The sequence below is a fragment of the Primulina tabacum genome, chromosome 4, assembly GCF_025594145.1.
Source record: "Primulina tabacum isolate GXHZ01 chromosome 4, ASM2559414v2, whole genome shotgun sequence".
Classification (NCBI taxonomy): Eukaryota; Viridiplantae; Streptophyta; class Magnoliopsida; order Lamiales; family Gesneriaceae; genus Primulina; species Primulina tabacum.
The window spans coordinates 6,691,763-6,719,459 of record NC_134553.1 but is presented as its reverse complement, the minus strand read 5'-3'; the positions used below and the strand labels follow the sequence as shown (position 1 = coordinate 6,719,459).

The following is a 27,697-nucleotide window of genomic DNA, read 5'->3' as shown; positions in this document are numbered from 1 at the left end:
AACACAAATGAGTTTTTTACAAAAATATTATATCAATTTAGATAAGTAATGTTATTCATATAATTTACTCATGACTATGATATCTGATTCATGTCGTAATAATCATTATTTTATATATACATAATGTATGCGTTGTTCGATATATATATGTAGCATATAAAAATTGTGTATAAAATTTCACCTAAAAATTTCTGGAAAAACGTAAACGTGCATACCTTAAGTGAAATTTTTAGAAATGAGGAAACAAAAGACTCGCAGCTCATAAAAGGCTGGAAAATGGCTTTTTTGCGGTCAATTTTGACAGCAAAAACAACAGCCATAGCAGCGGCCGCCGCAGTCCCAGCGGCTGCCGCAGTCTATTCCTTCTCTTCCTCTTCATTTTCAAGCTCTTCTTCTCTCAAAAGGGCATCCAAAAACTTATCTTTTGGATCGCTCAGTTTTTCTTTGAATCCGAATTACAGGCTCGAAGAATCGTGTCCTTTGAAGAGTTTTGGGCATCCGCCTTCCGCTACTGTTGAAATGGATCAGAACCCAAGGTCCAAGGTAGTAATATCTTTGATTTAGGGGGTAAAGTTGATGGCTTTGGTTTTGTAAGCGCATTTTTTAGCAGAAAAGTTTAAAGCTTTATGTTGGGTTTTTTTCTCTTGATTTTGCCTGCAGAATGGTGCCGCAATACCGGAGCTGATGGTGAGTTATAATCTTTTGGTCTTAGTTCTGATTAAATTGTTGCTCCCAGCTCTGTGGTTTGATAAATCGTAAGCAATTGTTCTTTTGACTACAATAACATACCTCGTGTTACAGCTAAGATTTTGAGGGTAAAATGTCCATCTTTTTACATCGTATTCGATATTTTTTTAAGGTAGACAATATTTCTGATGGTCACCCCATTGAACCTTAGAAAAGTATGTATGATTTGATACAGGGAACCTGGGGAGGGGTGTGATTTTTCTGAACTTTAACATTTTAGGCTTTTCTCAATTGTAAATAAAATTTAATGTTTTTTCATTTGATTGCTCCGCTGAATCAACGACAATTTAAAGGTATCAATTTTATTCTTCTGCCACCAAGTATCGAAGTTATAAGATGATTGTTGAACTGCTTGTCAATGAATGCATTCTCTCATTGATAAATATGAGATCCCCTGTAATCTATTGTTTGAGACCTTGACCATATCTTCGAGTAGATATATTTGCTCGTGGGCTAGTGATATTTAGTTGTTCAAGTGTATGGATTTCCAATCTGAAATGAAATTGCTCAGGGATTGAAGTTAGTTATCCAAGAATATTTAATTGTATTATACAATCGACATTTTAGTCCTCTGGAAGAGGTGTTCTAGATGTGGATTTGATATCCACATCTCTTTGCTTTATGTCTGTGTATGTGCTGGAATTGAGTGGGAAAAATTGGGTATTTTGGTGTTTGTCTCTATTATTGACAGTTAAATATTTATGCAAATAATATAACTATATAACTGTGCCTGTTGGTGGTAATGTAATTATTTACTACAGATGTGTAACTGTTTTATTGCTAATGTCTGCACAGACTGAATTTATGGTGGATATGTCATGTGAGGGATGTGTTAAATCGGTCAAGACTAAACTTCAGACTGTTGATGGTGAGGGCTAACATTATTTTTTACGTTATAGTTTAACTTTTGTATCTTCTTCCAATGTTGAGGGCAATTAAACAATAGCTGCTGGTCATTTAACTTTTGTAGCTTCTTCCAATGTTGAGGGCAATTAAACAATAGCTGCTGGTCATTCCTAAACTTGTATTTGTAGGTGTTAAAAATATTGATGTGGACTTAACTAATCAAGTTGTGCGAGTTCTTGCAACTTCACCTGTGAAGATCTTGACTGAAGCATTGGAGCAAACTGGGCGGAAAGCACGATTAATTGGACAAGGAACTCCTGAAGGTGACTGTGAACCGTCTCTTTCAAATTTGAATCTTTCCCATTGTTGTTTTGGAATTAATATCTATCATGAATAATTGTGTCTCGGGAATTTTTTGTCTTCATGATTCTCATATGTATGCAGCATCAAAGATTTATTGTACAAAGAGGTGACTTTCTTTTTTCTCTTTTTTTTGTGGTGGAGATTTTCTCGTTTCAGCTGCTGTTGCTGAGTTCAAAGGTCCAGTTATTTTTGGAGTAGTTCGTTTAGCTCAGGTGAATTTGGAATTGGCTAAAATTGAAGCTACCTTCAGCGGTTTGGCACCTGGAAAACACGGTTGGTCTATTAATGAATTTGGTGATTTGACCATGGGAGCAGCAAGCACTGGGAAAGTGTTCAATCCGACAAACTATGATAAAGAGGTTTGTGATTTTGTTTCATACCACTGAGATATTACTTGATAAATGCATGAGGCCTGAGTTTTCTTTATTTTTTGCAATTTTGCATTTTAAATTCTTCCCAAATGTGCCAGATATTCTTGTTCACCAGGTTTTTCCCCCCTTTTTTGGACTTGTCTCGTTCACCAGGTTTAAAGTACACTAAGAGGTGCTTTCTTGGCTGTGGTAGCTCTGCAATTGAATAAATATTTATTTTGGATCAATGAGAACACCGAGAAATAAATTGTCTTTGCGTATTTGTAAGGGATATAATAAAATTTATAGGCTCTCCATTGATGATGTATCATGTATGTTATTGTTTCTTTTTTATTTCATGGACATTCTTGAATTTTTGTTATCTGTTTTCTTGTTTTTTCAGCCACTTGGTGACCTGGGAACACTAAATGTTGATGTTAAGGGCGATGCCTTTTTTTCGGGTGTTAAAGAAAAGTTGAGAGTAGCTGATCTTATCGGACGTTCCATAGCAGTGTATGAATCTGAAGATAGGTCGGATGATGGTCTAGCAGCCGCGGTGGTGGCTCGAAGTGCTGGAGTCGGTGAGAACTACAAAAAGTTGTGCACTTGTGATGGTACAACTATTTGGGAAGCAACTAATGCTGATTTTGTACCAAGCAAGGTCTAATCTTTCGATATAGCCGCTTACATTTTGTGCTTTTAGAGTTCCATACTTTACTCTTTCACGACTTATGTAACTTTTATTTGAAAATCATCAGTGTATATTTGTATACAGGGATGATGAAAGAAGTTTGGTTGTACCAAATTTGAGAATTTTTAATATTATTTTATGCAAATCTAGTAGTAACTCGTAATATAATATATGCATTTATGAATGTATATAATTTGAAGATTTTTTTAAATCGCAGTCAATAATATCCTTCACAGATTATTTTAGCGTATGTTATCTCTGGTTTTTTGAACTTCTACCGCTTTCTCAAAGTTTACTTGATACGATCAAAGTTGGCCATATATCCGAAGTCATATCACATGCGTTTTTTTCTGGGGAAAAAACCTCATTTCTAAATAATATATTCTTATATAATCACTCTCTCCAAAATATTCACTTACCTGAAACCATTGATAAGTTCATGTTTTCATACTTAAAACCATCTCAAGTCCCAAGGGGTAAATAATTAAATCAACGCAACTCCTGCAGATATTTAATATAATAAAAATAAAGATTCACAAAAGGGGCTCTCTTTATAACCAGTCGTAGCAAAGAAACAATGAAAAAGAAAAGCAACAACTATTTCAGTTTATACATGTTCAATTTCTGAGAGGGGGCAAGAACCCATCCCTTTTGGCCATTTCGTACAGCGCAATCGCCATAAGTACTTTGGCATCGGATGTCATCCGCCATAGAGTTTTGTAGGGAACTACATGTACCTTTATCAGTTCCCCGTGATCTCTAAGACCCGTTTGCTTCCCTTGCAGCTGTTTAATTATGTCTTTATCGACTCTTCCTCTATACAGAAATAGACCAAGATCCTCATCGCACCCACCCTACTACCAAAAGAGTTGGTTTAGCAGCCATACAGAGAGAGACATGAAATAATAACTTGAATCAAATGTGATACATAGCTAGCTCAAATATCATCACTTAGAAAACGTATATATTAATCTTCATATTACATTTGGCGGCAGTATCTACAACGAATACTCCTCACATTAATTGCAAGACTATCCATAGAGAAAGTAAGGCTCAACATCTGGAAAACCTATCAAGAAATTCAAGGATGCACAATTCTTTGTTTCTTCCTCTTTCGAACATCTCTAAAACTTCTATAGTTCTATAAACAATGACACCAAGTAATAGTCCAATACTGAATATGAAGATAATTAACAGGGCAGCCATGAAATCATGCAGTAGTTTCGAGACAGATTCTATTGAGAAATCTTTCTAATACACTTTTTTCCCGTCTCTCTAATACACCTTTATTTCTTTAAAAATGATGATTTGCATAAAATTTAACCAATAGCTAGTTTAACAATATGTTAATAATCAATATCTCGTATACTAAAATGAATTTTACGCCCTTAAAAACGTATAGATGGCAAATATAGTAAGGGCAATACCGGTGAAGGAAAAACTCGGCATCCAGTTGATGGATCCAGAAAAGCTGTGAGATCAATTACATCATTGAGATTTAATTGTAACCCAGTCTCTTCCTCAACCTGTTAAGACATCTGAACAAAGATGTGAAATTTGAAACCATATCATCCTGAAGAGTATAGGAATTTTTGCGTGTTAGCCATCATGGTTTTGAATGAACCATGAGGAAACATGAGCACATAATGTTGTTGATCATTAAACCTTAAAATTGAGATGGTTGAAATGCAATGATTTAAAGTCCATCAAATTGAAATTCATCAAGCAATTCATAAGAGAGCTGTAGATGTGCATGCGCACGTGTGTGTGAGAGAGAGACCTCGCGAATGGCTGTTCCAGTTATATCACCCTTGTCATCATCCAACATTCCGGCAGGTAATTCTAAAATAAGCCTTCCAACAGGGACTCTAACCTTCCAATATATTCAATTGAATCGGAGTTGAGAGAGTTAAAACTTAACAATAATTAAAATAAAGTTTTATCACCAGTTACGACTTAACAATAACTAAAATAATTTTTCATTACCAAAAAAAGAAACTAAAATAAGCTGAACTACCTGTTCTGTCAGCACAGCGTAGGTCTCTTCATCTGAGTCCAAAAGGAATTAGCACTGCCACAGCAGGTCCTCGAGCAAAAACAATTCCAGGAACCTGTCCAAATTTGTGAATGAATGAATCTGCAAGGTTCTAAGTGACAAATAAATAGAGAAGCACCTCTGAATAATTAGAAAAGGACCATAAACGAAAAAATCTATTGACACAACATCATATATTTGTTAAGATGGGGATATATAAAAGAAAACAGAGGAGCTGAGAGCCTCCTACTCAATATTTCTCTAAACCTAATACCCACAAAATCAATAACTAATACAACAGCCGATTGAAGGTTCTCATGGCTAACAATCTCAGCTGGTTTGTCATCGACCATCTAAATCCATCCTGCACTGTCACTAAAATAGTATTATAGGAACATAAATGAAAAATGTGGGGAATGACAATTTTAGATATGAGTAATCATTCAGTTGGATGAGTTGGGAGCAATCTAAATGCGTGAATGTGAAATACCTTTTTACCCGTTTCCTTATCAATTACATCAGCTTTGAACTTCAAAAAACCCAAACGACTGCCGAACATATCTACACTCTGTTGCAGCAACATGAAAAGAAGTGAGACATCTTGAGAATAATGAGCTGCAAAGGTCCATAACACCTACAACGTTTCCCAGCATTTAATATGAACTTCTTGTACGCGAAGTCACAAGGATTATACAAGTGCTTGATTACCAAGAATGCAATCACAACCTGGGACTGCCACCAACAGATATTATCACTTCCACCTCACATTTTACCATAGTTAAACCAAAATTAGAGTAGCCTTTCAAAGAATAGAAGGCACACGGCATCAATACCTACCTTGTCTCTATAGCATTCATTACATTCAAGGAATTAATCTAGAATCATTTTTGGATGGAGCCATTAACATTATATCATTACATGTTAGTACAAAGTAATATAGTTCAAACAATCAGTCAACTCCTTTAAAACACATTCAATACAAAGGAGTAGGTGCAAGTAATATTGCTTAAAAAATATTCCTTGGCTCTGCCATCTAGAAAGCCTATCTGAGTAACTACCTGAATGAGCACTTTCTTTAATGACATGGCTCCATTAGCCAAAAGTCCTGTTTCCATTTGTATGTTTTTCAACCATTGTTTAAATAAGGAGGATTCAATGGCATTCCTGCAACAGTGGATAACTCGATCAAACCAGGCGAGCAGCCATTATGCCATCTATTGAGGAAAAAGCAAGTTATATTTATCTGAAGTGATCAACAAACCAGAGCGGACCATCTCTACTAAACAAGCATCGCGAAAGAGCCCACTCAATTAACACTTGAAATTAATAAAGCATGATAATGGAATTTTCATTCAATTTCGTGTTAGGTGAGATATTAGAATGAAAGAATATTGTTGGCACTAAACCGATTGAATAACGGAATTCAGTGACAACAGGTTGTGAGGCACCACAGAACTGCACTTCTGTCAGCACCATTGTATGTTCTATCCATCCATCAATGAGAAAAATAATCACACATCCACTCAAATTTATGGTATAATATAGGTCCAAAATATGAAATATCAGCACTCTGTTATATTTAAAATGAAGTTACCTCTTATTTTAAAGGAGGGTAGATTCACCAAATTGAGCTTCAAGATGCAAGTAACACAGGACAAACTTCTATATTCAAAAATCAACAACAAAATCTTAACTAAAGTTGTACCAAAGTAGATTTTAAATAATTAGCAAGTTACACATTTGAGATACAGAGAGAGACTATTTTTACTAACCAACTTAAACTAGATGCTCTAGAACAAAACAAGAATTTCTTTTAAATCCTCAACCAAGATTTACTTCATTTCTAGTCGAACACCTTCCATATTTTCATAACCGAACCTCAGGGAATGCTCAAAAGATGACACAGCCCAATTTTGAGAGGGGTCAAAAAAATATTTATTGTTAGGCAATGAACCGAGTAGACTTGCGACTTACCACTAGAGATGTCAATCGAAAAAAAACAAAATCGTTGCTAGAAGAGTTGATACATCGTAAGAATCAAATCTATTATCAGAAGAGCAAGGTCAAATGGATTACTGAGGGGGATCAAAACACAAAATTTTTTCATTCACTTCTAAATCAACGGAAGAGCAAGGCAACCATTGACAAATTGGAAAGAAATGATGGTTACAATTACAACAGATGAGGATGAAATTGTCTCAATTATTTTAAATTTCTTTAAGGAATTGTACAGTTCGACAGAAACGAGATGTTGGGGTATTGAAGGAGTGGAGTGGTGCCCCATGGAAGATGATTTAAGTCGAGAGTTAGAAAAAAATTTCACGGAAGAGGAGGTTAAGAAAGCGGTCTTTCAGTGTGATGGATGGAAGAGTCCGGGGGGAGATGGATTTACTTTGGCTTTTTTTCAAGATTGTTGGGATATAGTCAAACGAGATTTAATGAAGGTTTTTGATGAGTTCTTTCAAAGCGGGATCATAAATGGAGCTACTAATGAAACATATATTTGTTTGATACGAAAGAAAGCTGAATCGAACAAAGTGAAGGATTTTAGACCCATAAGCCTGACTAAAAGTCTGTATAAGATCATAGCGAAAGTTCTAACAGCGAGAATTAAGAATATGATAGCATATACTATATCTTAATCTCAGAATGCTTTCGTTGAAGGAAGACAAATCCTAGATTGTGGCCTCATAGCGAATGAATTGCTCGAAGAGGGGAGAAGAAAGAAAAAGAGGGGATGGGTTTTGAAGGTTGATTTCGAAAAGGCTTATGACAATGTGAGCTGGGATTTTTTGGATTTTGTTCTGATGAAAAAGGGATTTGGAAGAAGATGGAGATCTTGGATGAAAGGTTGTGAGTCGAATGTTTCATTCTCTGTCATGATTAATGGGAAACCGAGAGGTAAATTTAGGGCGTTTAAAGGTCTTAGACAAGGAGATCAATTGTCTCTTTTTTTGTTCAATTTGATAGTTGATGTGTTGGGGAGATTGATCAACAAAGCAAAGGAAAGGAATCTAATAAGAGGGATCGACGTGGGTAGAAACAAGATAGAGATATCTCACATTCAGTTTGCGGACGACACACTGTTCTTTGTGCAGAATGAAGATCACATCAGGTTCCTGGTGCAAGTGGTAAGAGAGTTTTGTGAAATGTCTGGATTAAAAATCAATTGGAAAAAAACTGCTTTGTTGGGTATTCACCGTGATCAAGGAGAAGTTGAAATGTTAGCACAACAAGTGGGATGTGGCAAGGAGATGTGGCCTATTAAGTACTTGGGCGTGTCTTTGGGTGGCAATCTGTTACAAGCTTCATTTTGGGATCCCGTCGTGGCTAAGATGTCGAAAAAATTGGCAAGTTGGAAGAAAGCTTTCTTGTCGAGAGGTGGAAGATTAACACTGATTTTGTCGGTTTTGAATTCTATTCCAATCTATTATATGTCTCTATTCAGGGTCCCTAGAGGTATAGCGGAATCGATGGAGAAAATTTCAAGAAATTTTTTACGGGATGGAGCGGATGGAGATGTTCATAGTCACTTGGTCGCGTGGAAACATGTGTGTAAACCGAAAGAAAAAAGAGGCTTGGGTGTTGGGAATATTATATTGAGAAACAAGGCATTGCTGGGAAAGTGTTGGTGGAGATTTTTTGAGGAAGGAGGGACATTGTGGAAGAAAATTATTGTAAGTAAATATGGGTTGCAAGAAAATGGGTGGGATGCGGGGTTAGCAAGAAACGTAACGTTAAGGTGCCCATGGAAGTTTATTTCCCGATTATACCCGACTTTTAAGCTGAGAATGTCAGTTAGGGTGAGAGGAGGTAATAAGGTCAGATTTTGGGAAGATTGTTGGTGGGGGGATTCTTCTTTTAAAGATATTTTTCCAGCTTTATTTCAAATATCAACATTTCACAATCGACCTATAGCTCATTTTGTCCACTTCGATAATGTCTCGTCTACCAATTCCTGCGATTTTCATTTTAGGAGAGTCGTGAGAGAGGAGGAGATTGTTCAGTTATCCAAGTTATTAAGGGTTTTAGATTCTTTTAGGTTAGTTGAAGGGGTAGATGACTATCTCGAGTGGAGAGGGGATTCTTCGGGTACTTTCTCTGTCAGATCCTTCTATGATTCGTTTTTTCCACATACTCGCTTTCCAGATTTTCCTCTTTTCCATGTAATTTGGAAAGTTCCCGTCCCAAAAAAGATCCAGATATTTTCTTAGATAGCAACTCAGGGTAAGCTACCAACCTCGGAGAGGATTCAAAAAAGATGGCCCTCAATTGCTTTGTGCCCAAACTGGTGTGTGTTGTGCAGAAAAGAAACAGACACGCAGGATCATATGCTCATCCACTGTTCATTCACATACAAATTGTGGGCTAGAGCTTTGCAAGACCTTCGATTGGTTTGGGTAATTCCTAAGTCAACAAAGGATTTATTCTATATGGATTTGGGGCACATTACTGGTACCAGGGGAAGACTTTTTTGGCAAATGGTGGTGCATTGCATATGCTGGACTGTGTGGTTGGAAAGAAATCGAAGAATTTTTGAAGACAAAGAAGAGAATGCAGAAAAATGCTGGGAAAAAATAAAGATTAACATTGCAATGTGGATTGGAAACCATCAAGATTTTAAGAATGTTTTGATTTTAGATTTGATGAGAGATTGGGAATATGTATATCATTAAGATAAACTTGACATTATGTGCTTCTTGATGACAGTGGACCACTAGTCCACTGATGTAATCTTTCTTACGTTATTATTAATAAAATATTGTTTCTTATAAAAAAAAGAATGAAAGAATATTGTTGGCACTAAACCGATTGAATAACGGAATTCAGTGACAACAGGTTGTGAGGCACCACAGAACTGCACTTCTGTCAGCACCATTGTATGTTCTATCCATCCATCAATGAGAAAAATAATCACACATCCACTCAAATTTATGGTATAATATAGGTCCAAAATATGAAATATCAGCACTCTGTTATATTTAAAATGAAGTTACCTCTTATTTTAAAGGAGGGTAGATTAACCAAATTGAGCTTCAAGATGCAAGTAACACAGGACAAACTTCTATATTCAAAAATCAACCACAAAATCTTAACTAAAGTTGTACCAAAGTAGATTTTAAATAATTAGCAAGTTACACATTTGAGATACAGAGAGACTCTATTTTTACTAACCAACTTAAACTAGATGCTCTAGCACAAAACAAGAATTTCTTTTAAATCCTCAACCAAGATTTACTTCATTTCTAGTCGAACACCTTCCATATATTCATAACCGGACCTGAGGGAATGCTCAAAAGATGACACAGCCCAATTTTGAGAGGGGCCAAAAAAATATTTATTGTTAGGCAATGAACCGATTAGACTTGCGACTTACCACCGAAACTTACAAAGAATGAGTGAAGAAATTTTCTCAACTTTAGCTTGATCCTCTAAATCAAATAGGAAATTTTTCGGAACAATCTAAAAAATCCTCTGAAATTAGGAAAAAAATTCTGAAAAATCTAAGATTTTGCCTTGAGTTTTCTCGTCTTATTTCTAATTTTCTTGGAAATTTCATTAAAAGTTGGGTGATTTTGTGAATATTTCTTGAATTACCATTTTTCTTTGTCATTTGATGATAAATTTCTTATTATTGAACTCTTTTCATCCCTAACATGTCATAATGACAAAATAAGTAGTATTTGATTGATTATCTAGATTTTTTTAGCTTATTATTCAATTATGAAAAGAATAAAATTTATTCTTTAATTAAATTTTCCTTTTGATAATATTGTGTTTATTAAATGATAGAGTTTTGTCATTCTAGACTGTACATATATATGATAAGAACTTTAGATAGAGTATTAAAAGAATTTATTTTCTGATAAAAGTCTTGTCTTTGAGACAAAGAAGCTTATAAATAAGAGAGAAGTCGAGATTGAGGGACGCCCCAGAAGAGCAATCACGAGAATTAAAGATTTACATCGAATAAATCAAGTGCTCAAGTCGAGGCCTATTGTTGTGTTGGCGTGAAGTGTTGAAGACACGCAAACTCAACATCTAATCACGGTGCTGATCAGAGTGTTGTTCATCAAACAGTTATTCGGCTTCACAAACACTGCATACGTAGTTTTAGTTATTTGGTTTGATAAGTGTTTTGGATACACTTTTGAACCCTCATTTTGTTAATAAAACCTATTGTTGGTCCCAATTCTATAATTTCAGCTCAAACCCAAAAACTATATGTTCTGCCCTGCATATCTCAAGTGTCGGTTGCAACCGACTTCAAAAGGCTAATCATTCGAGGTTGGAGATCAACAGCATCAACATTTATATCTTAGTAGTAAAAACACTAAATTTAGTAGACCTGAAATCAGAGTCACAGACACCAGCGGCAGCCACGATGGTAACGGGTTGGTCGAGCTGGGTCGGGAGGTTGATGGTCAAATGGGATGAGGCAGACTCCGTTTCCGCCATTTTTGCACAGAAAGGTCGAGTTCTGTGAAGATTGCGAGTGGGAAGGGAGGAGGAAGTGGGGAAATTCGCGATGGAATTGAGGAATTTGATGCTCCTGGAAACGGTAAAAGGCTTCGAGGGAAGAAGAAACATTCTATTATCAAAATAATAATATCGTGGATGACTTACATTTTGAACATTTTGAAGGGTTATTTGAAAGCAAAATTGTGTATGAGATGGTTTTATGGATCGAATTTTGTGAGATAGATATATTATTCGGATCATTCATGAAAGGTATTACTTTTTATGTTAAGAGTATTACTTTTTATTGTGAATAAAATTCGTGAGACGATCTCACAAAATACCTATTTTATCTTGAATTATCTTTTTCGAGTAAAAACAAAGAATTAAATCAATCCATTTTTATGTAGACAAACTATGTTGAGTTTTTAAAAATTTAGAAACCAAAGTATTAGTTAAAACTGTTTAGAGATCAAATTTATTTTAGTGGAAAATATAAAGATTTAAAATGTGTTTTTCCACGTTAACGAACCATTAGAAATACCTAAACTTTTTAGAACAGGCACCAGGGTTGATTTTTTTTTTACTAATTGAAAGCCAAAATCCAATTATTCACTTGGTTTTTTTAAAAAAAAAATCATTGAAAGCTAACCAGTTAGTACAAGGTCATAATTGCAAATCATTTAATTAATCAATACTAATTTATAGATTATTAATAGTTAATTAATAATTAATAATCTTATATTTATTATCATGTTTATACGTAAACTACACATGGATGGGAAATAATACAACAATGAATTAAAACCGAACACCGTTAAATATAGACTATAGTGGTCAAAGCCATTTATTAGACCTAGCTAATTGAAATTGAAATTGATGATCCTACCAATAAATTCACATAAACAACACTAGGAAGGTGATGGGAAAAAACAAAAATGAGACCAATATGGTAAATTCACAAATAATAGATATAGATGGATAGGCATGGATGGATATAAGCACAAGAGCATAAAAGGTAATTTGTTATACACTTGACACCAAAATAAAATGTTATATGTTTATGCCAAACTTTGTTTGAAAAATTAACTTCACCGAATACAAAGTAAATGGGATAAGAGGGAATTTCAAGATTGAGTTCAACCCGACAAAACTACTTGCACAGCACATCCACGCCACTGCTAGGAGCCAGAAAAGGCTACGGAAGATGGGAACATTGTTACCTTTGCACAACATTAAACTCGGCGCTGATAGCTTCTTGCTTGCTCGTGCAGACTGCTTCGTAGTGCCATCATGAAGAGGCTATTCTCTATAAAATCTAAGAGCAGGCTGAAGGCAAATTCGACATAGCAGGTATTTCAAGCTTAGTTCAATTGGCATTGGGAGAATGATACGCCATGGACTGCCAATGACAAACCGAATAGATCAATGGAGCAGCAATCATAATTTACTTCACTAAACTGGATCTTGAGGATGGCAACTTGAACATGGGATATGACATACGAGGACCATTGGAATGACCATAGAACGGCTAAGCCTATAAAAGTGTTCCTATTTAACCACAAAAACGACGGTTACATTTCAGACCATTATAAGTTCGTTACACCTGTAATTTCCAAGAACGTCTGCCATGGTGTTTACTTTCTACTGCATTTGCATCAAGCTTCACACCAATCTCCCATTTATGAAGAATTGAAGATGCATGCTCCAAGATTGAGAAATAAGAAATGGATGTGCTTGCCTGGGTTGTCTATCAGCAGGTTCCACATGCAAAAATGAGTCACATTCTTGATCACCAAGCTCCAAAAATCCCATACTTTTTTGGTCCCTAAAAATGGAGAAATTATCGTGCTCTCGGTGATGTCAACTCCAAAGCGAATGGCTACGAGCTGCACCAAAATAACACCACCAGGTTTTCAACTGATCCTATAAAAGGGAAAAAAAGTCTTCACATCCATGAACACTCACGCGGATATCTTGGACAGGTGTTTCCTTGCTGAATAATTCCAACGTAAAAGTTGGAGTCTCTGATAATGGTACACAGATACCTAGCGCTTTGGGGGTGTATTTGGCTAGTGAAATTTCCTGTGCAGAATTCAAATTTGACCTCAAAGTTCCCTAGCTTGATCCCCAACTGCCAAAAAATGGAAGGGCGTCCCTGTATAGTCCCATCCTGTATAGTCCCATAACAGAAAGCTCCAAAGAAATTCCAGATCTTCATGAAGTTAATAGGAAAAGATCTCAATTGCTCTTAGAACGAGCCTAGATATATGTGCTCCACGTCATGCAGTGCTTTCTCTTGTTACATTCCTACAAGAATTTTCAAACCACTACATCCAATCCTACAATTTGTTAATCATCTTGGGCTAATATGCTTTTCTAATGAATAAAACAAGGTAATCTTCAAATGGGACCAAGTATAATCCACCATGAATTTGTCTTCCTAAATCTCAATCTGAAGTCATTTATGGTGAAGTGACCATTGCACATCAATGCCTAGAGCCGTGAGGTTATTTCTCCAACCAAATCAGGTTCTTTTTTGGCAACAGCTTGAGAACAAAGGTAAGACAGAGACTGCAGCCATGAAATCAATGCTGGCTTCCTTATAACATCATCAGATTCTGCAATTTGTTGATACAACTGATTCAGGAGCATGTTCTGTCCATTCACAGGTAGCTGGACAATCAGCTGGGCCAACAACTTCATTAAACTAGGGAGAACCTGAAATAAGGAATCTCTGGATTTTACCACCTTTGAAGGCCAAAATAAACAGACTAAACGAGGTAGAAGTTTCAGAACGAAACAAAGGGAACAATTAATAATACTCGAAGGTTGAAGTCAAGGTTGCCAGGATCGAGATCCTAAGTTACAAACTTACACAACATGAAAAAGTGAAATTGAAAGCCTAACTCAAGATGCTTGCTATTAATTCATAATTTGTTTCTTGATCAGCGAAATTAACAAGGCACTGCATCAAGAGATGAAAATGTTCATTTCTGGTAAATAAATAACTTTAATATTTTCGGCCATTCATTTGAACCAAAGATGATTTGTCTAATTCAAATAACTTTTCAAAACCAGAGATGAATCGAGAATTGTATACACTATCTCACAAGAAGATGCTCTCATTCTAAATTACATGTAATTACATTACAATTAAAAACCAAATGGGACGTTAACCACACCTTCTCCAGCACCAAAATCTACAAGTAAAATAGGAGAGAAACCAAGCATGTGAACAGAACCTATAATTTTTTACCCAACACCAGCACAATCCAATAAAACAGCATAAAAGTTTAGTTCTACCTGTATATCAACAAGGGAGAGTAGTCGTAAAAGCAGATCTAGCACCTTTTTTGAAGGTTCCAGTTCTCCTTCCCAGTGCTTCCAAAGATCAATGTCTTCACGGTTGACTGCACTGCAGAGGGTATTAACTTTTTCCACAAGACAGTTGATACAATAAAATATAGATGGACAACCAGCAGGAAGATATCTGACAAGAGCAACAACTCCAGAAGCCATTCCCTCAAATGGTGTAATTCCAGGAAATGCCTATATTGCCAATTTGATTGACCAAACAGAAACCTTAATTATGACTAAAGTCAATTTCAACAAGCATGTGGATTACAAGAGTTTCAATACCTCTAGAGATCTCTGCATGTAATAATAAACGAGTTGCTCCTTCAGTGAATCTCTTTCATTCTGACTGGGATCTTTACCTGAAGATATAAAAGCTACGAACATCGAATGCGCATATCTGGCAACTTTTCCATTGGGATGTCCCAAAAAGCTGACAAGATAAATATGTAAGGAACCAATGGCCATAAAAATTAGATATTGACAAGTTTACATACAATTAAAAACTTAGAGGTCCAACAAAGGATACAGGAACATGGTCGGAGCTACAACCTTCCTGAATACAGGGGCTGGTAACTGTTCAATACATGTAGGAATAACACGCATATAAAATATGATACGAGCGGTCTGAACCTCATCTGTGGACCAGACAGACTGCAACTTCGCCATTTTGGAAGAACCTGCAAGGCATGTAGTATTAATTATAGGTGGCAGGACTGCTGACAGCTGATGATAAGAAAATGGGTAAAACAAAGGTTACTTGCAAAGATCAAAATTAATACCATGATTGTGTATCAAATCATCATATGAAGGAATAGACTCCACAAACGAGACACAAGCTGATTCATTCTCCTGAACGCTAACAATCACGGCTCTAATTGTATCCATGTACTCTGGCAAACGCATTCGGCGGAAATATTCCATACAAGAAAATGCAATCAAAATTCTCACTGAAATCTGTAATTGAATTTCTTGGTTTACTCTTGAGTCTAGCCTGTGTTTTGTTACCCCTAGGGAGAAAACTACTACCATGAGAAAAGTAGATTCGGAAATTTTCTCTAGTTCACTGATCAACTTATCCTGGCAGCCCAGAAGAACCAGAGTCGCCTGTCGGTGCCACAGGTAGATTTTCTGACAATAATCCCAAATGAGATTCTCTACAAAACCCTGGGTATCCTCATTGGCTGAGGCATACTGGTTGCACAAAATACGAGTTATTGTTCCAGCTTCCTTGAAAATGACACTACTAATATGTTCTTCGATCTCATTAAGCACCAAACTTAAATTTTCCTTAGGGAGTTTGACAACTTTATCATAGATTCGCTGCAAAGGAAATATTTCAGTCAATAGTGCCAATGAAAGGGACACAAGCAGAGAATCGCGGTAGGCGACAGAACCACTTCGAGCCAAAGCAAGTGCTATACACTGCAAAAGTAGATTAAGCTTTGGATTGTTTTCAGAATGGCAAATACATTCGGTTCTAGAAACCAAATCTCTTGCCAAGATTTCAATTCGTCCCTCAGCAGCATTAGCAAGATGCATAAAACCACTAAGACCAGATCTATTGATAGCCCTCAATGTCCCAGCGGCAGCCATGACTACAGCAAATGAAGAATGAGATGGGACAACAGTTTCTAAAACCCCTTTTACGAGATCAATTTTATCCAAGGACTGTGACCTCAAGGAATTAGAAAGAACCCACTCAATCAAATGTAGTAGCATGAGGCCCTGAGAAATAGTGCCAGAGGGGCCATCTTCTTGACCCCAAATTCGAAACAAAATATCTAGAATTTTTCCAAAATATATGCTCATGGAAGAGGAGAGAGCATAACCAATCCCCGCAAGAACATTGGAGACAAGCTCATCAGACAATAATATATCTCTGCAATCTTCTTCCAGTAACTTACAAAGAAACTCCAAGCAGACCCTTTTGGATTTATCAGTTAAAGATGTTTGGAAAGAAATGGCACCTAGGAGGAGAATCCCTTCAGATAAGAAACGGGGGCTTCTGTCAGAATGAGATTGAAAAGATAAAAGGTGCAACAAAATGTCAATAGCAGATTCAACAACCTGAGAAGACTGTCTGGATTTCCTCAACCAAATATAAAGAAGCCTAAAGAATAGGAGATAAGTTTCTTGGGGCAAAGACAGATTTTGCAAGGATAAAATAGAAAGGAGAAGTTTAGCTTGTGGATCTGCAACGTGAAGAGATGCTTGAGAACTGATGAGTAATTTTAAAGCTTGGAGGTGATGAGCATTAAAGGATTGACGTTGAAGTGAATCTCTGATATCAGCCCAAGCTTGAATTATTGCCTGGGCGGAGAAAGAAGAGGGATGTACCAAACCACTCTTGTTGTTACCAGTTATGATGGTATTCCGCAGCCATTCTTCAAGGAAAAAATATTGAGACTGCTTTGCCATTTGAAGATCTGAAGTGTGAAAATAAGTATCCTTGACCACAATACCTACAACGTGCAAAAAAAGAATTTAAAATTTTTCATTAAATAAACTTAGAACATAGGTTTTCGTCTGTGATTCCTGTCATATATTTGTTTTCTAAATAAGAGTAAATGTTGAAGCACGAGCAATTACAAGAGATTTAATATGCAAAATATTAGCTTGTGAGTCATGCAATAGCCATATAGAATCAACTTGGGTGTTATTCATTGTCCTAATGTCAATATTTTCAAAGATGAAGGGGGTAAAACTGAGAACTCTTATCTTTCCTCCATAACCGGCAATGAAATAATTAGTGACAAGAAATTAAAAAGTGGATCAAAATTTGCATCAGCTAAGACGAATAAATAAACAATATTTAATTGCCGTACAACATAAATTTTCATCATAAAACCAGACTTAAGAACATTTCGCTGTACTTTTCACCAATTCCAAGTTCAGGTAACGCCACCACATGCCTCTCTGTTTTATACTTTTAGCAACCAAAAAATTTATACAAGCATCACGCATTCGAAATTCACAAACTTAAAGAACTGATATTTGTAAATTGCATCTGCTTTTAGCCTTTTACAAAGAACGCCTCGAGAGTTAAAAATGTTGTCAAAAGATCTACGGGCATACACAAAATGTAAAAACGTTTCAAAGGGAACAAAACTCCGGGATTAAGACAAGTGAAAACCAAAAACCGCTTTCAATTGTAAAAGCCCAAGAAATTATCGGCGGCACAAATATAGTCGAACCAAAGTAAATTAACATCAAATCCAGTTAAAAGCAAAGATGGTTTCGAATGGCAAGCATTTACTCAATTTCATATAACTGAGGAGTACTTCCTCGTTCGGGCATTTTATCAAACTACTGACGACACATGTATATTTCGACAGATACACAACCTCCCCCGTTAGGAAGACTTGCCTTAATTCAAGCCCACCCAGCAATTGTTGCTGGAAGAGACGAGCAAAATCACCGCAGCAACTGGATGGGGTACGAGAGACGAAATTGTCGAAGAGAGAAGACGACTATGGAGAAAAAGAAAATTCCCGCAAAGCTGAACTGCAATTGATCTGACAAAGCCTAGATAAACCCGGCTCCACAATAAATTGGCTGGCGCGCGGATCCAGTTACCGATATCCTGTTAACTATACAATTTTTATATTCTATTAATTATTTGTAAATGTTCCATTTTAATTATTCTCGTTTTAATTATATAACTAAATGATTAATATAATGTTAAATTTTATGACCATTTAATTGAATTAATCATCAAAATATTATTATATTTAATTACATGACTAAATATGTCACCCTTTTGATTCTATAATAAATTATAATTTCTTATATTCATAGACGATATTGTACGTCATAGCGTTGGTACTTTGACCATTGTCCAGCAACTATGTTTCACATGTTTTTTGAGGGGCCATTGCGTCTTCCTTAATTTATTTACATCGATCCATTATTTTATAGACAATATTTATGATCTCACGAGTCGTATTTTGTGAAATAGATCTATTATTTGAGTCATCCATAAAAAAATATTACTTTTTATTGTGAATATTGGTAGGATTGACCCGTCTCACAGATAAAGATTCGTGAGATCGTCTCACAAGAGACCTCCTCTTTTGTATATTATGTGAAGCTTATCTTAAATCTTTTTATTATTAAATATTATTATAACGATCTCTCATATCTATATTCGTGAAATCAATCAACATGATTTATACTTATCATGAAAGTAATAATTTTGAGATAAAAAAGAAATATTTTATGAATTTGATCGGATCGAATATATGTTTCATAACATTGACTCATGAAACATTGCGTTTTAAATTATAAGCTTCATACTTATCAATAAATTCACCAACAGATGCTAATTTATAGTCGTTACTATTTGACTAAAGACGAATCGATATTAGTTCGGTCATTTAGTATTAATATTTAAATTTAAATTAAAAAAAAATCAAGTAGCAGTCGAGTTAACTATATATGTTGAGTAAATTATACAAAACTGAGTTATTTATTTCAAAACATATTAAAACCATTATATTTTACGTTATATATTATGATTTGAAATCTAAAATTTTATATAAAAAAAATCTATTGTTCGATAAATTAATTGAATTGATGAAAAAATCAATTGCCCAAAAAAAGAAGAAAAGACACACGCAACTGAGAATTAACGAAAATAGTTGACCTAAAACCCATGGAACATGGACACTTCCAAATACAAATTGACACATTTAAAAGTTTAGGCGTTAAATTATATTTATACAAAAAATATAGATAAAATATATTGATTATATTACCTTTTTTTAAAAGATATGGTAGTTATAGATTAGTCATACACGTACTAAAATGTATTTTTATGAAAGTTTTGAATTTTGAAAACTGGACGAGATATGGTAGTTATTTATAACTTATAATTTTTCTAAAATATATTTTTATGAGATTTTTTTTATTAAAGTATGTATCTTGTGAGACGGTCTCATGAATCTTTATCTGTGAGACGGGTTAACCCTATCGATATTCACAATTAAAAGTAATACTCTTAGCATAAAATGTAATACTTTTTCATGGATGACCCAAATAAGATATATGTCTCACAAAATACGACCTGTGAGATCGTATCATACAAGTTTTTGTCTTTTTATTAAATTAAAAAATTTACTTTCATATGATAGATAATCTTTGTATTTTGATACAAACTGGGAAAAAATCAGGAGAAAAAATTTAATGAGTAGATCTATTGTGAGACGGTTTCACGAATCTTTATTTATGAGACGGGTCAACCCTACCGATATTTACAATAAAAATTAATAATCTTAGTATAAAAAATAATACATTCTCATGGATGATCCAAATAAGATATCTGTGTCACAAAATATGATATGTGAGATCATCTCACATAAATTTTTATCAAATTTAATTGATGTCACAAAATTCGATTACTAGTTTTTATACATCATTTTTTTAAATTATCATCTTCAAGTAATGATAATAAACCTAGATTTCTCAAAATGCGACGCAAAACTTCATTTGTTATACCGACACTCACTGGCCCCGCCTCAGCCTAAATCTAATCATTTCCATTTCTCCATTCTTCATCCAACGGTCCTTATTCTCCCTGCTAATAAATCTAAATCTCCACCGTACAATAAGTTCAAACCACCTCACCTTTCGTCATCATCAGCCAATCTTATCCCACACTCAGATCTCAGCATCAGAATCACACACTAAACCCCTTGAACACGATTCCTCTTCTCAGGGTTACAGTCATGCACTGTATCTAACACCACGAAGATCGATACCCATTGTGGTTAACGCCCAAGAAACGCGTACTATACTCTATACGCACACTTCTCTTCGTGTGGGTGTGTGCGCGCTGGGTGAAAGAAAGTGATCTTCTTTTGTAATGGTGGAGGCACAGTCATGGACGACGAGAAGGGGCAGCAATCCACGGCTGGAACCCAGCAACGATCAAGTTTTGGATATTCCGGTGACCCCAACTGCGGAAATCCGCCAGCAGCAATATGCATCTTTGATCTCTCCCAATATTACGACGGCCGCCATTATTGCGTCTTGGTATTTCTCGAACATTGGTGTCCTCTTACTCAATAAGTACCTCCTCAGCTTCTACGGGTATAGGTACCCTATTTTCTTGACCATGCTGCACATGTTGTCATGTGCTACTTATAGCTTGTTGGCAATTAAATGGCTTGAAATCGTGCCCTTCCAGCAAATACACAGCAGGAAACAGTTTTTCAAGATCTTTGCTTTGAGTGTCATATTCTGTTTCTCTGTTGTTTGCGGTAATACTTCTTTGAGGTACCTTCCGGTGTCGTTCAATCAGGCTATTGGGGCTACCACGCCTTTTTTTACGGCCATATTTGCTTTTGTGATCACTTGTAAGAAGGAATCTGCTGAGGTGTATTTTGCCCTTCTCCCTGTGGTTTTGGGAATTGTCTTGGCTAGTAATAGTGAGCCTTTGTTTCATCTTTTTGGGTTCTTGGTGTGCGTTGGCTCTACTGCTGGCAGGGCTTTAAAATCTGTTGTTCAAGGGATATTATTGACTTCTGAAGGTGAAAAATTGCATTCTATGAATTTGTTGTTGTATATGGCTCCAATGGCAGCATTGATTTTGCTGCCATTTACTTTGTATATAGAAGGAAATGTAATTGCAGTAACGGTGGAGAAGGCCAGTGTAGATGGATATATGGTGTTTTTGTTGGTTGCCAATGCTACAATCGCGTATTTGGTTAACTTAACCAATTTCTTGGTCACGAAACACACAAGCGCATTGACATTGCAAGTGTTGGGGAATGCCAAGGCAGCGGTGGCCGCTGTTGTATCGGTCTTGATATTCAGGAATCCGGTAACGGTAATGGGGATAACCGGATTTGCAGTTACCATAATGGGAGTGGTTCTTTACAGTGAGGCCAAGAAGAGATCCAAAGCTACGGTTCATTGATAGGAAATGTTAAATTGAAGTGATAATGTTGAAATCTTTGTTTTACCAATGTGACCCTTTTTTTGCCTTTGATTTAAAGCTCGATTCCAAGACAAAAGTAAAGATAATTAGTTGTCTAGGAAAGCAGGTGTTCGGAAAAGGGTTTTCTGTTAATGCTCCTACCTCTTTTGCGTTCCTTTACATATTTGTTCTGATATGGGTTGGTTTAAGAGGATAAAGTTTTCTCTTTTTCTTTCCCTTTATGTCATTCCATTCGTTCTTTTTTGAACGATATTAGAACACGGATAAAGACTCGATTCTTTTGGTATTATTGATTATAACTAGCCCAACTAAAATTGTAAACAACGTTGTTTTGCCATAGACCTATCTTTCTTTACCTGGAGGATATAGTTGTGAATCTCTTCATCATTATTGCACTTGCAAGCAAATTTTTTCTACTAAGCTGTGGTTGATTCTAATCTTGTTAACGCGAATTTTAATTTCTATATCTTATTGTTGCTAAACTTTGACTCTCCCCTAGTTACTGGTCTTTTGTATTGTTGAGGTTGATGAAGATTATGAATTTAAATGGAATCAAATGATGGAAAGATCGGGGATCCGTATTCACTTGTTTTCAACAAATAACCACCACAGTTAGTTCCGGAACAGAGGCATTAATTCAACCAACTGGTGTTCAAGCGGTGAAGGAACTAGGTGACTTGGACGTTAACATTAAACAGTAAAAATAGAGGGATGAAAGAACAAACGATTGCAAAAATAATTCTCTCAGAAACAAAAAGCTGACCGTTCTGTGATCTTGTCCTTTTGTTGGCGGTAACAGTCTGGATTCTCATTATGGAATTTCGATCAAATTCTTGGAATCTAGGAAGATTCATGAGCAGGTTGATTCAACATATTTCTTCAAAATGTTGAATTGAGTTCATGTTTCAAAGTGTTTTTTTGAAAATGATGGTGAACACGTGTTTTTTTCAATCTATCTGTTGATACTAAATGTGTGGCTCAAGTCAAATAAGAGATCTTAGCTACCTGGCATCTCTATTCCAACCCCTTTCTTGCCGGATTGAAGCAACACTTAATACTTATTTTTTTCTCTCTGATCATACACCACATTTGGCTAACTCAAAACCAGAGACTTAACTATGTCCATCTGTATTCACTGTTGTAACCTGCGACCCTTGACATTCCAAACTTCACTTGTATGATTGAAATTTTCTGTGTTATGCAGTCTTAAAGTTTATGAATTACATCACCTGGTTAACCATCACCATTTACTGAAAGGGGATGAATCTTGTTGGAAACTTGGAAAGGTTAGCAAGAGCATTAAAGTTATTCAAAAGTTGGTCTGGTTTAGATTTTAAAATTGGCCATTGCATTTCCAATTCAAGAGAGAATTCAAGAGCGCTGTCCAATGTTAGGCTGGCCTGTTCCATTGTGTTGCTAAAAATAGATAATTATTTGTTTCACTTTTTTCATGGTTTCCTCTGGTTTCCCTCTGCGGGCACCTGTCGGTGGTACAATGTTCACATGGGAGGATAGCAACTCGATATCCAGCTCACAATATGTTGTACAATTTTTGCTCACAATATTTATTGAGTGGTATTTTTAAAAAAAAAATGATTATGAGTGCAATCCTAAATAAATCTCATTTTTTTCAGTACACAAATAAACTGAATTTCATGCTCCCACATACAATGTTAATTAATACCTCGTTTGATTTGATCAAATTACAATCCCTCTTCTCTAAAGACACAAAAAAAGTAGGACAAAAAATTGATAACAAAATTTGGATAAATTGGGATATTCCATCCAGAAATTCGATGCTAAATGGAAACTTTAAAATATGATATATACTTTAATGCGTAACACATTTAAAATTTAAAAATAGGTAAAAATTTAAAACTTCTTTTAAGTATTTAAAGCTAAAACTCGAGAATTTTTCCATTAATCAAATCCACTTATTAGAATTGCAATAAAATTAAACTGGGAAAAAAATTTCCCAAAAACATGGGCTAAAAGAAAAAAGAAGAAATACATGAAATTGTGTCATTCGGATTTTGGTGCGGCCCATAGGCAATAGTACGGAAATGTAATTGGATAAGGCAGCTTCATATCCCACATCGATAGATGTGTAGCAGCAGAGAGGGAAAATGCCTATAATAACGGAAATCCACGACCTTAGAAGTTCATACCTTTCTCGGCCTTTTGGCTAAGATCAAGTGTAGTATCTGTTCTTATCAGTTTAATATCTGATACGTGGGCCAATGGCTCACACGATATTAAATTTATTTTTTTAGGGGGAAGGCCCACAAAGGTAGCTTGCTGCCTGGGCTTTCGCGCGTCGCTTGGGCGTTGCACTATTGTCTTGGCCTGGCGCACCCCATCAAATCTAGTCTGAAATTAAAATTGTACCTAGGGTTAGGAAACCAACTTAACCACCAATTGTGGAAGTCAACCAAACAGGGCTGGGCTGTATAATGTGTTATATTGGCAACAAAAAAATTAGTAGAAAATTGAATAGACGTGTTGCAAATTTAGCCCAAGACATGCAGAAAACAGCAAGATTTGTAGATTATTAAAATAACCAATATTATTTAGAAAGTAAATAAATATACATGGGCGAGTAGAATATTTACATACAACAAAAATGGAAGAAGATGCGACGGTTCGTCACATTGTTAGATATGAAAAATCTATAGGAAACAAACCAAAAAACATATTACTACGTCTACTTCCTTGTCCCCCAAACCTTTGACCACCATCTGCACTTTCTCATTGGCCAAAATTTGTTGAGAAACTGACATGTTTAACAAGATGAAATGATAGATTTACTCTGTGTTGTAATCTAGTATTATCGTACGTTTACTTTATATACCACCAAATACAGTTGTTCCGAGAGTCTCGCGAAATATTAAATATTAAATGAAAGAGATGAAAAATATGTTGTATATTTGAAGTAGAAAAATGTTGCGAAACACAAAGAACGGCCACGGGCCACAGCCATAAAATATAAATTATATATCGTGTGCATAGCTTTCAAAGATGTTACTTGCCACAAGCTTGGCTGCATATGTAGCATTCAAACCCGTGGAATGGAAAACTCCCTCCCCTAGCTTTACAGCAAATAGAAGATAAAAGGGATCACCTGTATTTGCTGCCATACTTCTGAACCACAGATGGTTTTCATTCACGAGATAACCATTACAATAAAGCCACTTTTGGCACCAAAATTAGAAACCATTAACTTCTCTTCGGAATTACAAGTAATCAACCACCACCAAGATCCTTATTCTCGTGATCCCCATTTGGATATTCAATAATATATAGTGATCACTGATATGTGAAACTTGGACACAACAGGAATTGAGATCATATAACATGGAAATGGTAAGTACCTTCCCAAGATCCCCTGATGCAAAATTTGTTGATATCCATGAGGTGCCAGAAGAAGAAGAAGAACAACTACAAGAGCAAGAACATCAACAAAATAATACAGCAAAAACGGGGTATGCAAAAGAAGAAAAACAGTTCAACAAACCAATCAAAATTCGAGAATGGAAGAGGCCATACCGGAGTTTCAGCAGGCAAGTTTCCCTGGAAACCGGTTTTTCGGCTTTCAACAGAGAGCAAAAGGATAGGCAATCATTGGAAAGAAGCGGGAATAGCTTTGGAGGATTTGGTTGTGCAGAAAGAAAGAAAGGGGACTTCAATATTTTCAGAACAAGATCTGGTATCGTTAGGCAGAATTCGAGGTTGCCATTTAGAATGGACAGTGGGGCTAACGTTGAGCAAAGTGATGGATTAGGTGGGATTGATGAATCCGTTGAGGAAAGTGTGCCCGCTGGAAGATACTTTGCTGCTCTTACGGGACCTGAACTAGACCAAATCAAGGTGTATATACATAATTGTGCTTCTGTTTTTTTATTTGTTCGGAAGAGACAATGGCATATCTAATTCGATTATACACATAGAATCAGTCGTTCCTCGTTCTGTCTGAAACCTTTGACTAACATATTTTTTTGGTTGACAAGTGACAACCCTTTCATCCAACTTTGCAGATATAAAGGAAGAAACGAAAAAAAGATAAACTTTGGTCATCCTAGTTTCCCAAACGAAATTCTTCCACATGTAGTTTTTTAGTCTCATTTCATACAAAAACTTGCGGCAAAGGGACAAGATTATTGCCTATGTTTTTTTGTATATGTTAAGTTATATAATTTTTTATGATGCATTGAAATTTTTGCCAAAAGGTTTAGTTTACTTGTAATAATTTTTAACACACTTCTCTTGCAGGAATCCGAGGACATACTTCTACCCAAGGATGAAAAATGGCCCTTCCTCCTACGGTTCCCTATCGGCTGCTTTGGTATATGTCTGGGCTTAAGCAGCCAGGCCATTCTTTGGCTTTCTCTATCAACAAGTCCAGCCACCAAATTCCTCCACATTTCACCCTTGATCAACTTATCGATCTGGCTATTAGCCTTACTTGTGCTTCTTCTAGTATTCATCACGTACACACTAAAATGCATATTTTATTTCGAAGCTGTGAAAAGAGAATACTTCCATCCTGTCCGAGTCAACTTCTTCTTCGCTCCTTGGATCGTATGCATGTTCTTAGCCATCGGTGCTCCACCCGTTGTGGCACCAAACATACTGCATCCCGTCATCTGGTGCGTGTTCATTGCACCTATCATATTTCTTGACCTGAAAATATACGGACAATGGCTTTCAGGGGGGAAACGTCGTCTGTGTAAAGTTGCAAATCCTTCTTCGCATCTTTCGGTTGTGGGCAACTTCATTGGGGCGATTTTGGCAGCCAAAGTGGGGTGGGAGGAGGCAGGGAAGTTCTTGTGGGCTATAGGGTTCGCACATTATCTTGTTGTTTTTGTGACTTTGTATCAAAGATTACCTACAAGTGAAGTGTTGCCTAAGGAGCTGCACCCTGTTTATTCTATGTTCATTGCTACTCCAGCCGCAGCAAGCATTGCATGGAGGGCAATTTATGGTGAATTTGATTGCTTGGCCAGGACTTGTTACTTCATCGCTTTGTTTCTCTATTGCTCACTGATTGTGAGAATCAACTTTTTCAGGGGATTCAGGTAATCAAATAAATCTTACAAAATTTATTATAATCGAGTTTTGTTAATGACGTCGGTAGATTGACATTTAAAATTGCCATCAGAAAGACAGACTTTTAAATTTAATCAAAAAATTAGAAATTGGTTAATAGTAGGTTAATGCATCAGAAATTGTTTATTTAATTCGGTAATAATCTTAAAGGGCTAATTAATTGATGAAATGTATCAAATTATAACAATCTAGCCTCAACATTATACTTTTGAATTATGATGTGACAATTATATATATACTTCTAACATCTTATGGTATTGACAGGTTTTCAGTGGCATGGTGGTCCTACACCTTTCCAATGACAACGGCTTCAATAGCAGCAATCAAATATGCAGAACAAGTCCCTTCTGTAATAAGCCAAGGACTAGCTTTGACACTTTCATTTCTGTCATCAACAATAGTGTTTACATTGTTCTTTTCAACTATTCTGCATGCTTTGGTATGGAAAACATTGTTCCCTAACGACCTGGCCATCGCCATAACAAAGAGAAAAGTAGGGAGGGAGAAGAAACCAGTAAAAAAGACGTATGATATAAGACGATGGACCAAGAATATGCCCCTGTCGTATGGTTCAGCTAATGGAAACAACTCAGTTGACAAGGATAATGAAGTCGAGGAATAAGCAAAGCAAGACAAAGGTGTCAAATATCTAATCAGTGTAATAAAAGATGAAACACATAGGGGAAATGTATGGTCACAAAATATTGTGGATCCTCATTTCATTGATAGGTTAAGAATTGGAAGAAGTAAATCAACGAAAGGAAAAATTGTCACAACGAATATGGTCATTAATATAATTA

General features: G+C 35.9%; 5 protein-coding genes and 1 non-coding gene across 11 annotated transcripts; 4 read left to right on the top strand and 2 right to left on the bottom strand.

Annotated features, from left to right (window-relative positions):
- The first annotated feature begins 216 nt into the window (after nucleotides 1–216).
- LOC142542851 (copper chaperone for superoxide dismutase, chloroplastic) lies at nucleotides 217–3,142 on the top strand. 3 transcript variants are annotated; one of them, XM_075649713.1, is made up of 6 exons: nucleotides 217–546; nucleotides 661–687; nucleotides 1,543–1,615; nucleotides 1,782–1,916; nucleotides 2,113–2,315; nucleotides 2,710–3,142. In XM_075649713.1, the coding sequence occupies exons 1-6, from the start codon at nucleotides 277–279 to the stop codon at nucleotides 2,971–2,973; spliced, it is 972 nt and encodes a 323-aa protein (XP_075505828.1). In that variant the 5' UTR covers nucleotides 217–276; the 3' UTR covers nucleotides 2,974–3,142. The 3 variants fall into 3 exon arrangements, with proteins under 3 accessions (XP_075505828.1, XP_075505826.1, XP_075505827.1); XM_075649711.1 differs by having other exon boundaries at nucleotides 219–546; nucleotides 2,098–2,315; XM_075649712.1 differs by having other exon boundaries at nucleotides 221–543; nucleotides 2,098–2,315.
- A 344-nt stretch (nucleotides 3,143–3,486) lies between these two features.
- On the bottom strand, nucleotides 3,487–11,661 carry LOC142542850 (nudix hydrolase 14, chloroplastic). The gene is given in 8 exon segments (XM_075649710.1): nucleotides 3,487–3,851; nucleotides 4,425–4,523; nucleotides 4,778–4,870; nucleotides 5,015–5,059; nucleotides 5,061–5,108; nucleotides 5,523–5,600; nucleotides 6,091–6,196; nucleotides 11,382–11,661. Coding segments are annotated over 8 exon segments (948 nt in total). The 5' UTR covers nucleotides 11,624–11,661; the 3' UTR covers nucleotides 3,487–3,614.
- A 780-nt stretch (nucleotides 11,662–12,441) lies between these two features.
- LOC142542848 (uncharacterized) lies at nucleotides 12,442–22,775 on the bottom strand. Of its 4 annotated transcripts, none has more exons than XM_075649706.1 (6): nucleotides 22,555–22,775; nucleotides 15,631–17,313; nucleotides 15,378–15,528; nucleotides 15,134–15,281; nucleotides 14,843–15,043; nucleotides 12,442–14,212 (listed from the first exon to the last, which is right to left on the bottom strand). In XM_075649706.1, the coding sequence occupies exons 1-6, from the start codon at nucleotides 22,643–22,645 to the stop codon at nucleotides 13,988–13,990; spliced, it is 2,499 nt and encodes an 832-aa protein (XP_075505821.1). In that variant the 5' UTR covers nucleotides 22,646–22,775; the 3' UTR covers nucleotides 12,442–13,987. The 4 variants fall into 4 exon arrangements, with proteins under 4 accessions (XP_075505821.1, XP_075505820.1, XP_075505822.1 ...); XM_075649705.1 differs by having other exon boundaries at nucleotides 14,798–15,043; nucleotides 22,555–22,771; XM_075649707.1 differs by lacking the exon at nucleotides 22,555–22,775 and adding an exon at nucleotides 18,218–18,414 and having other exon boundaries at nucleotides 14,798–15,043.
- LOC142542849 (putative sugar phosphate/phosphate translocator At1g12500) lies at nucleotides 20,423–22,181 on the top strand. The gene has a single exon (XM_075649709.1). The coding sequence runs from the start codon at nucleotides 20,715–20,717 to the stop codon at nucleotides 21,768–21,770; it is 1,056 nt and encodes a 351-aa protein (XP_075505824.1). The 5' UTR covers nucleotides 20,423–20,714; the 3' UTR covers nucleotides 21,771–22,181.
- A 1,180-nt stretch (nucleotides 22,776–23,955) lies between the features above and the next one.
- On the top strand, nucleotides 23,956–24,151 carry LOC142543979 (U2 spliceosomal RNA). The gene has a single exon (XR_012819949.1). It is a non-coding gene; the product is annotated as a U2 spliceosomal RNA (small nuclear RNA).
- A 678-nt stretch (nucleotides 24,152–24,829) lies between these two features.
- Nucleotides 24,830–27,690, top strand: LOC142542846 (guard cell S-type anion channel SLAC1-like). Its single transcript, XM_075649699.1, has 3 exons — nucleotides 24,830–25,658; nucleotides 26,061–26,866; nucleotides 27,162–27,690. The coding sequence occupies exons 1-3, from the start codon at nucleotides 25,146–25,148 to the stop codon at nucleotides 27,517–27,519; spliced, it is 1,677 nt and encodes a 558-aa protein (XP_075505814.1). The 5' UTR covers nucleotides 24,830–25,145; the 3' UTR covers nucleotides 27,520–27,690.
- Nucleotides 27,691–27,697: the final 7 nt, after the last annotated feature.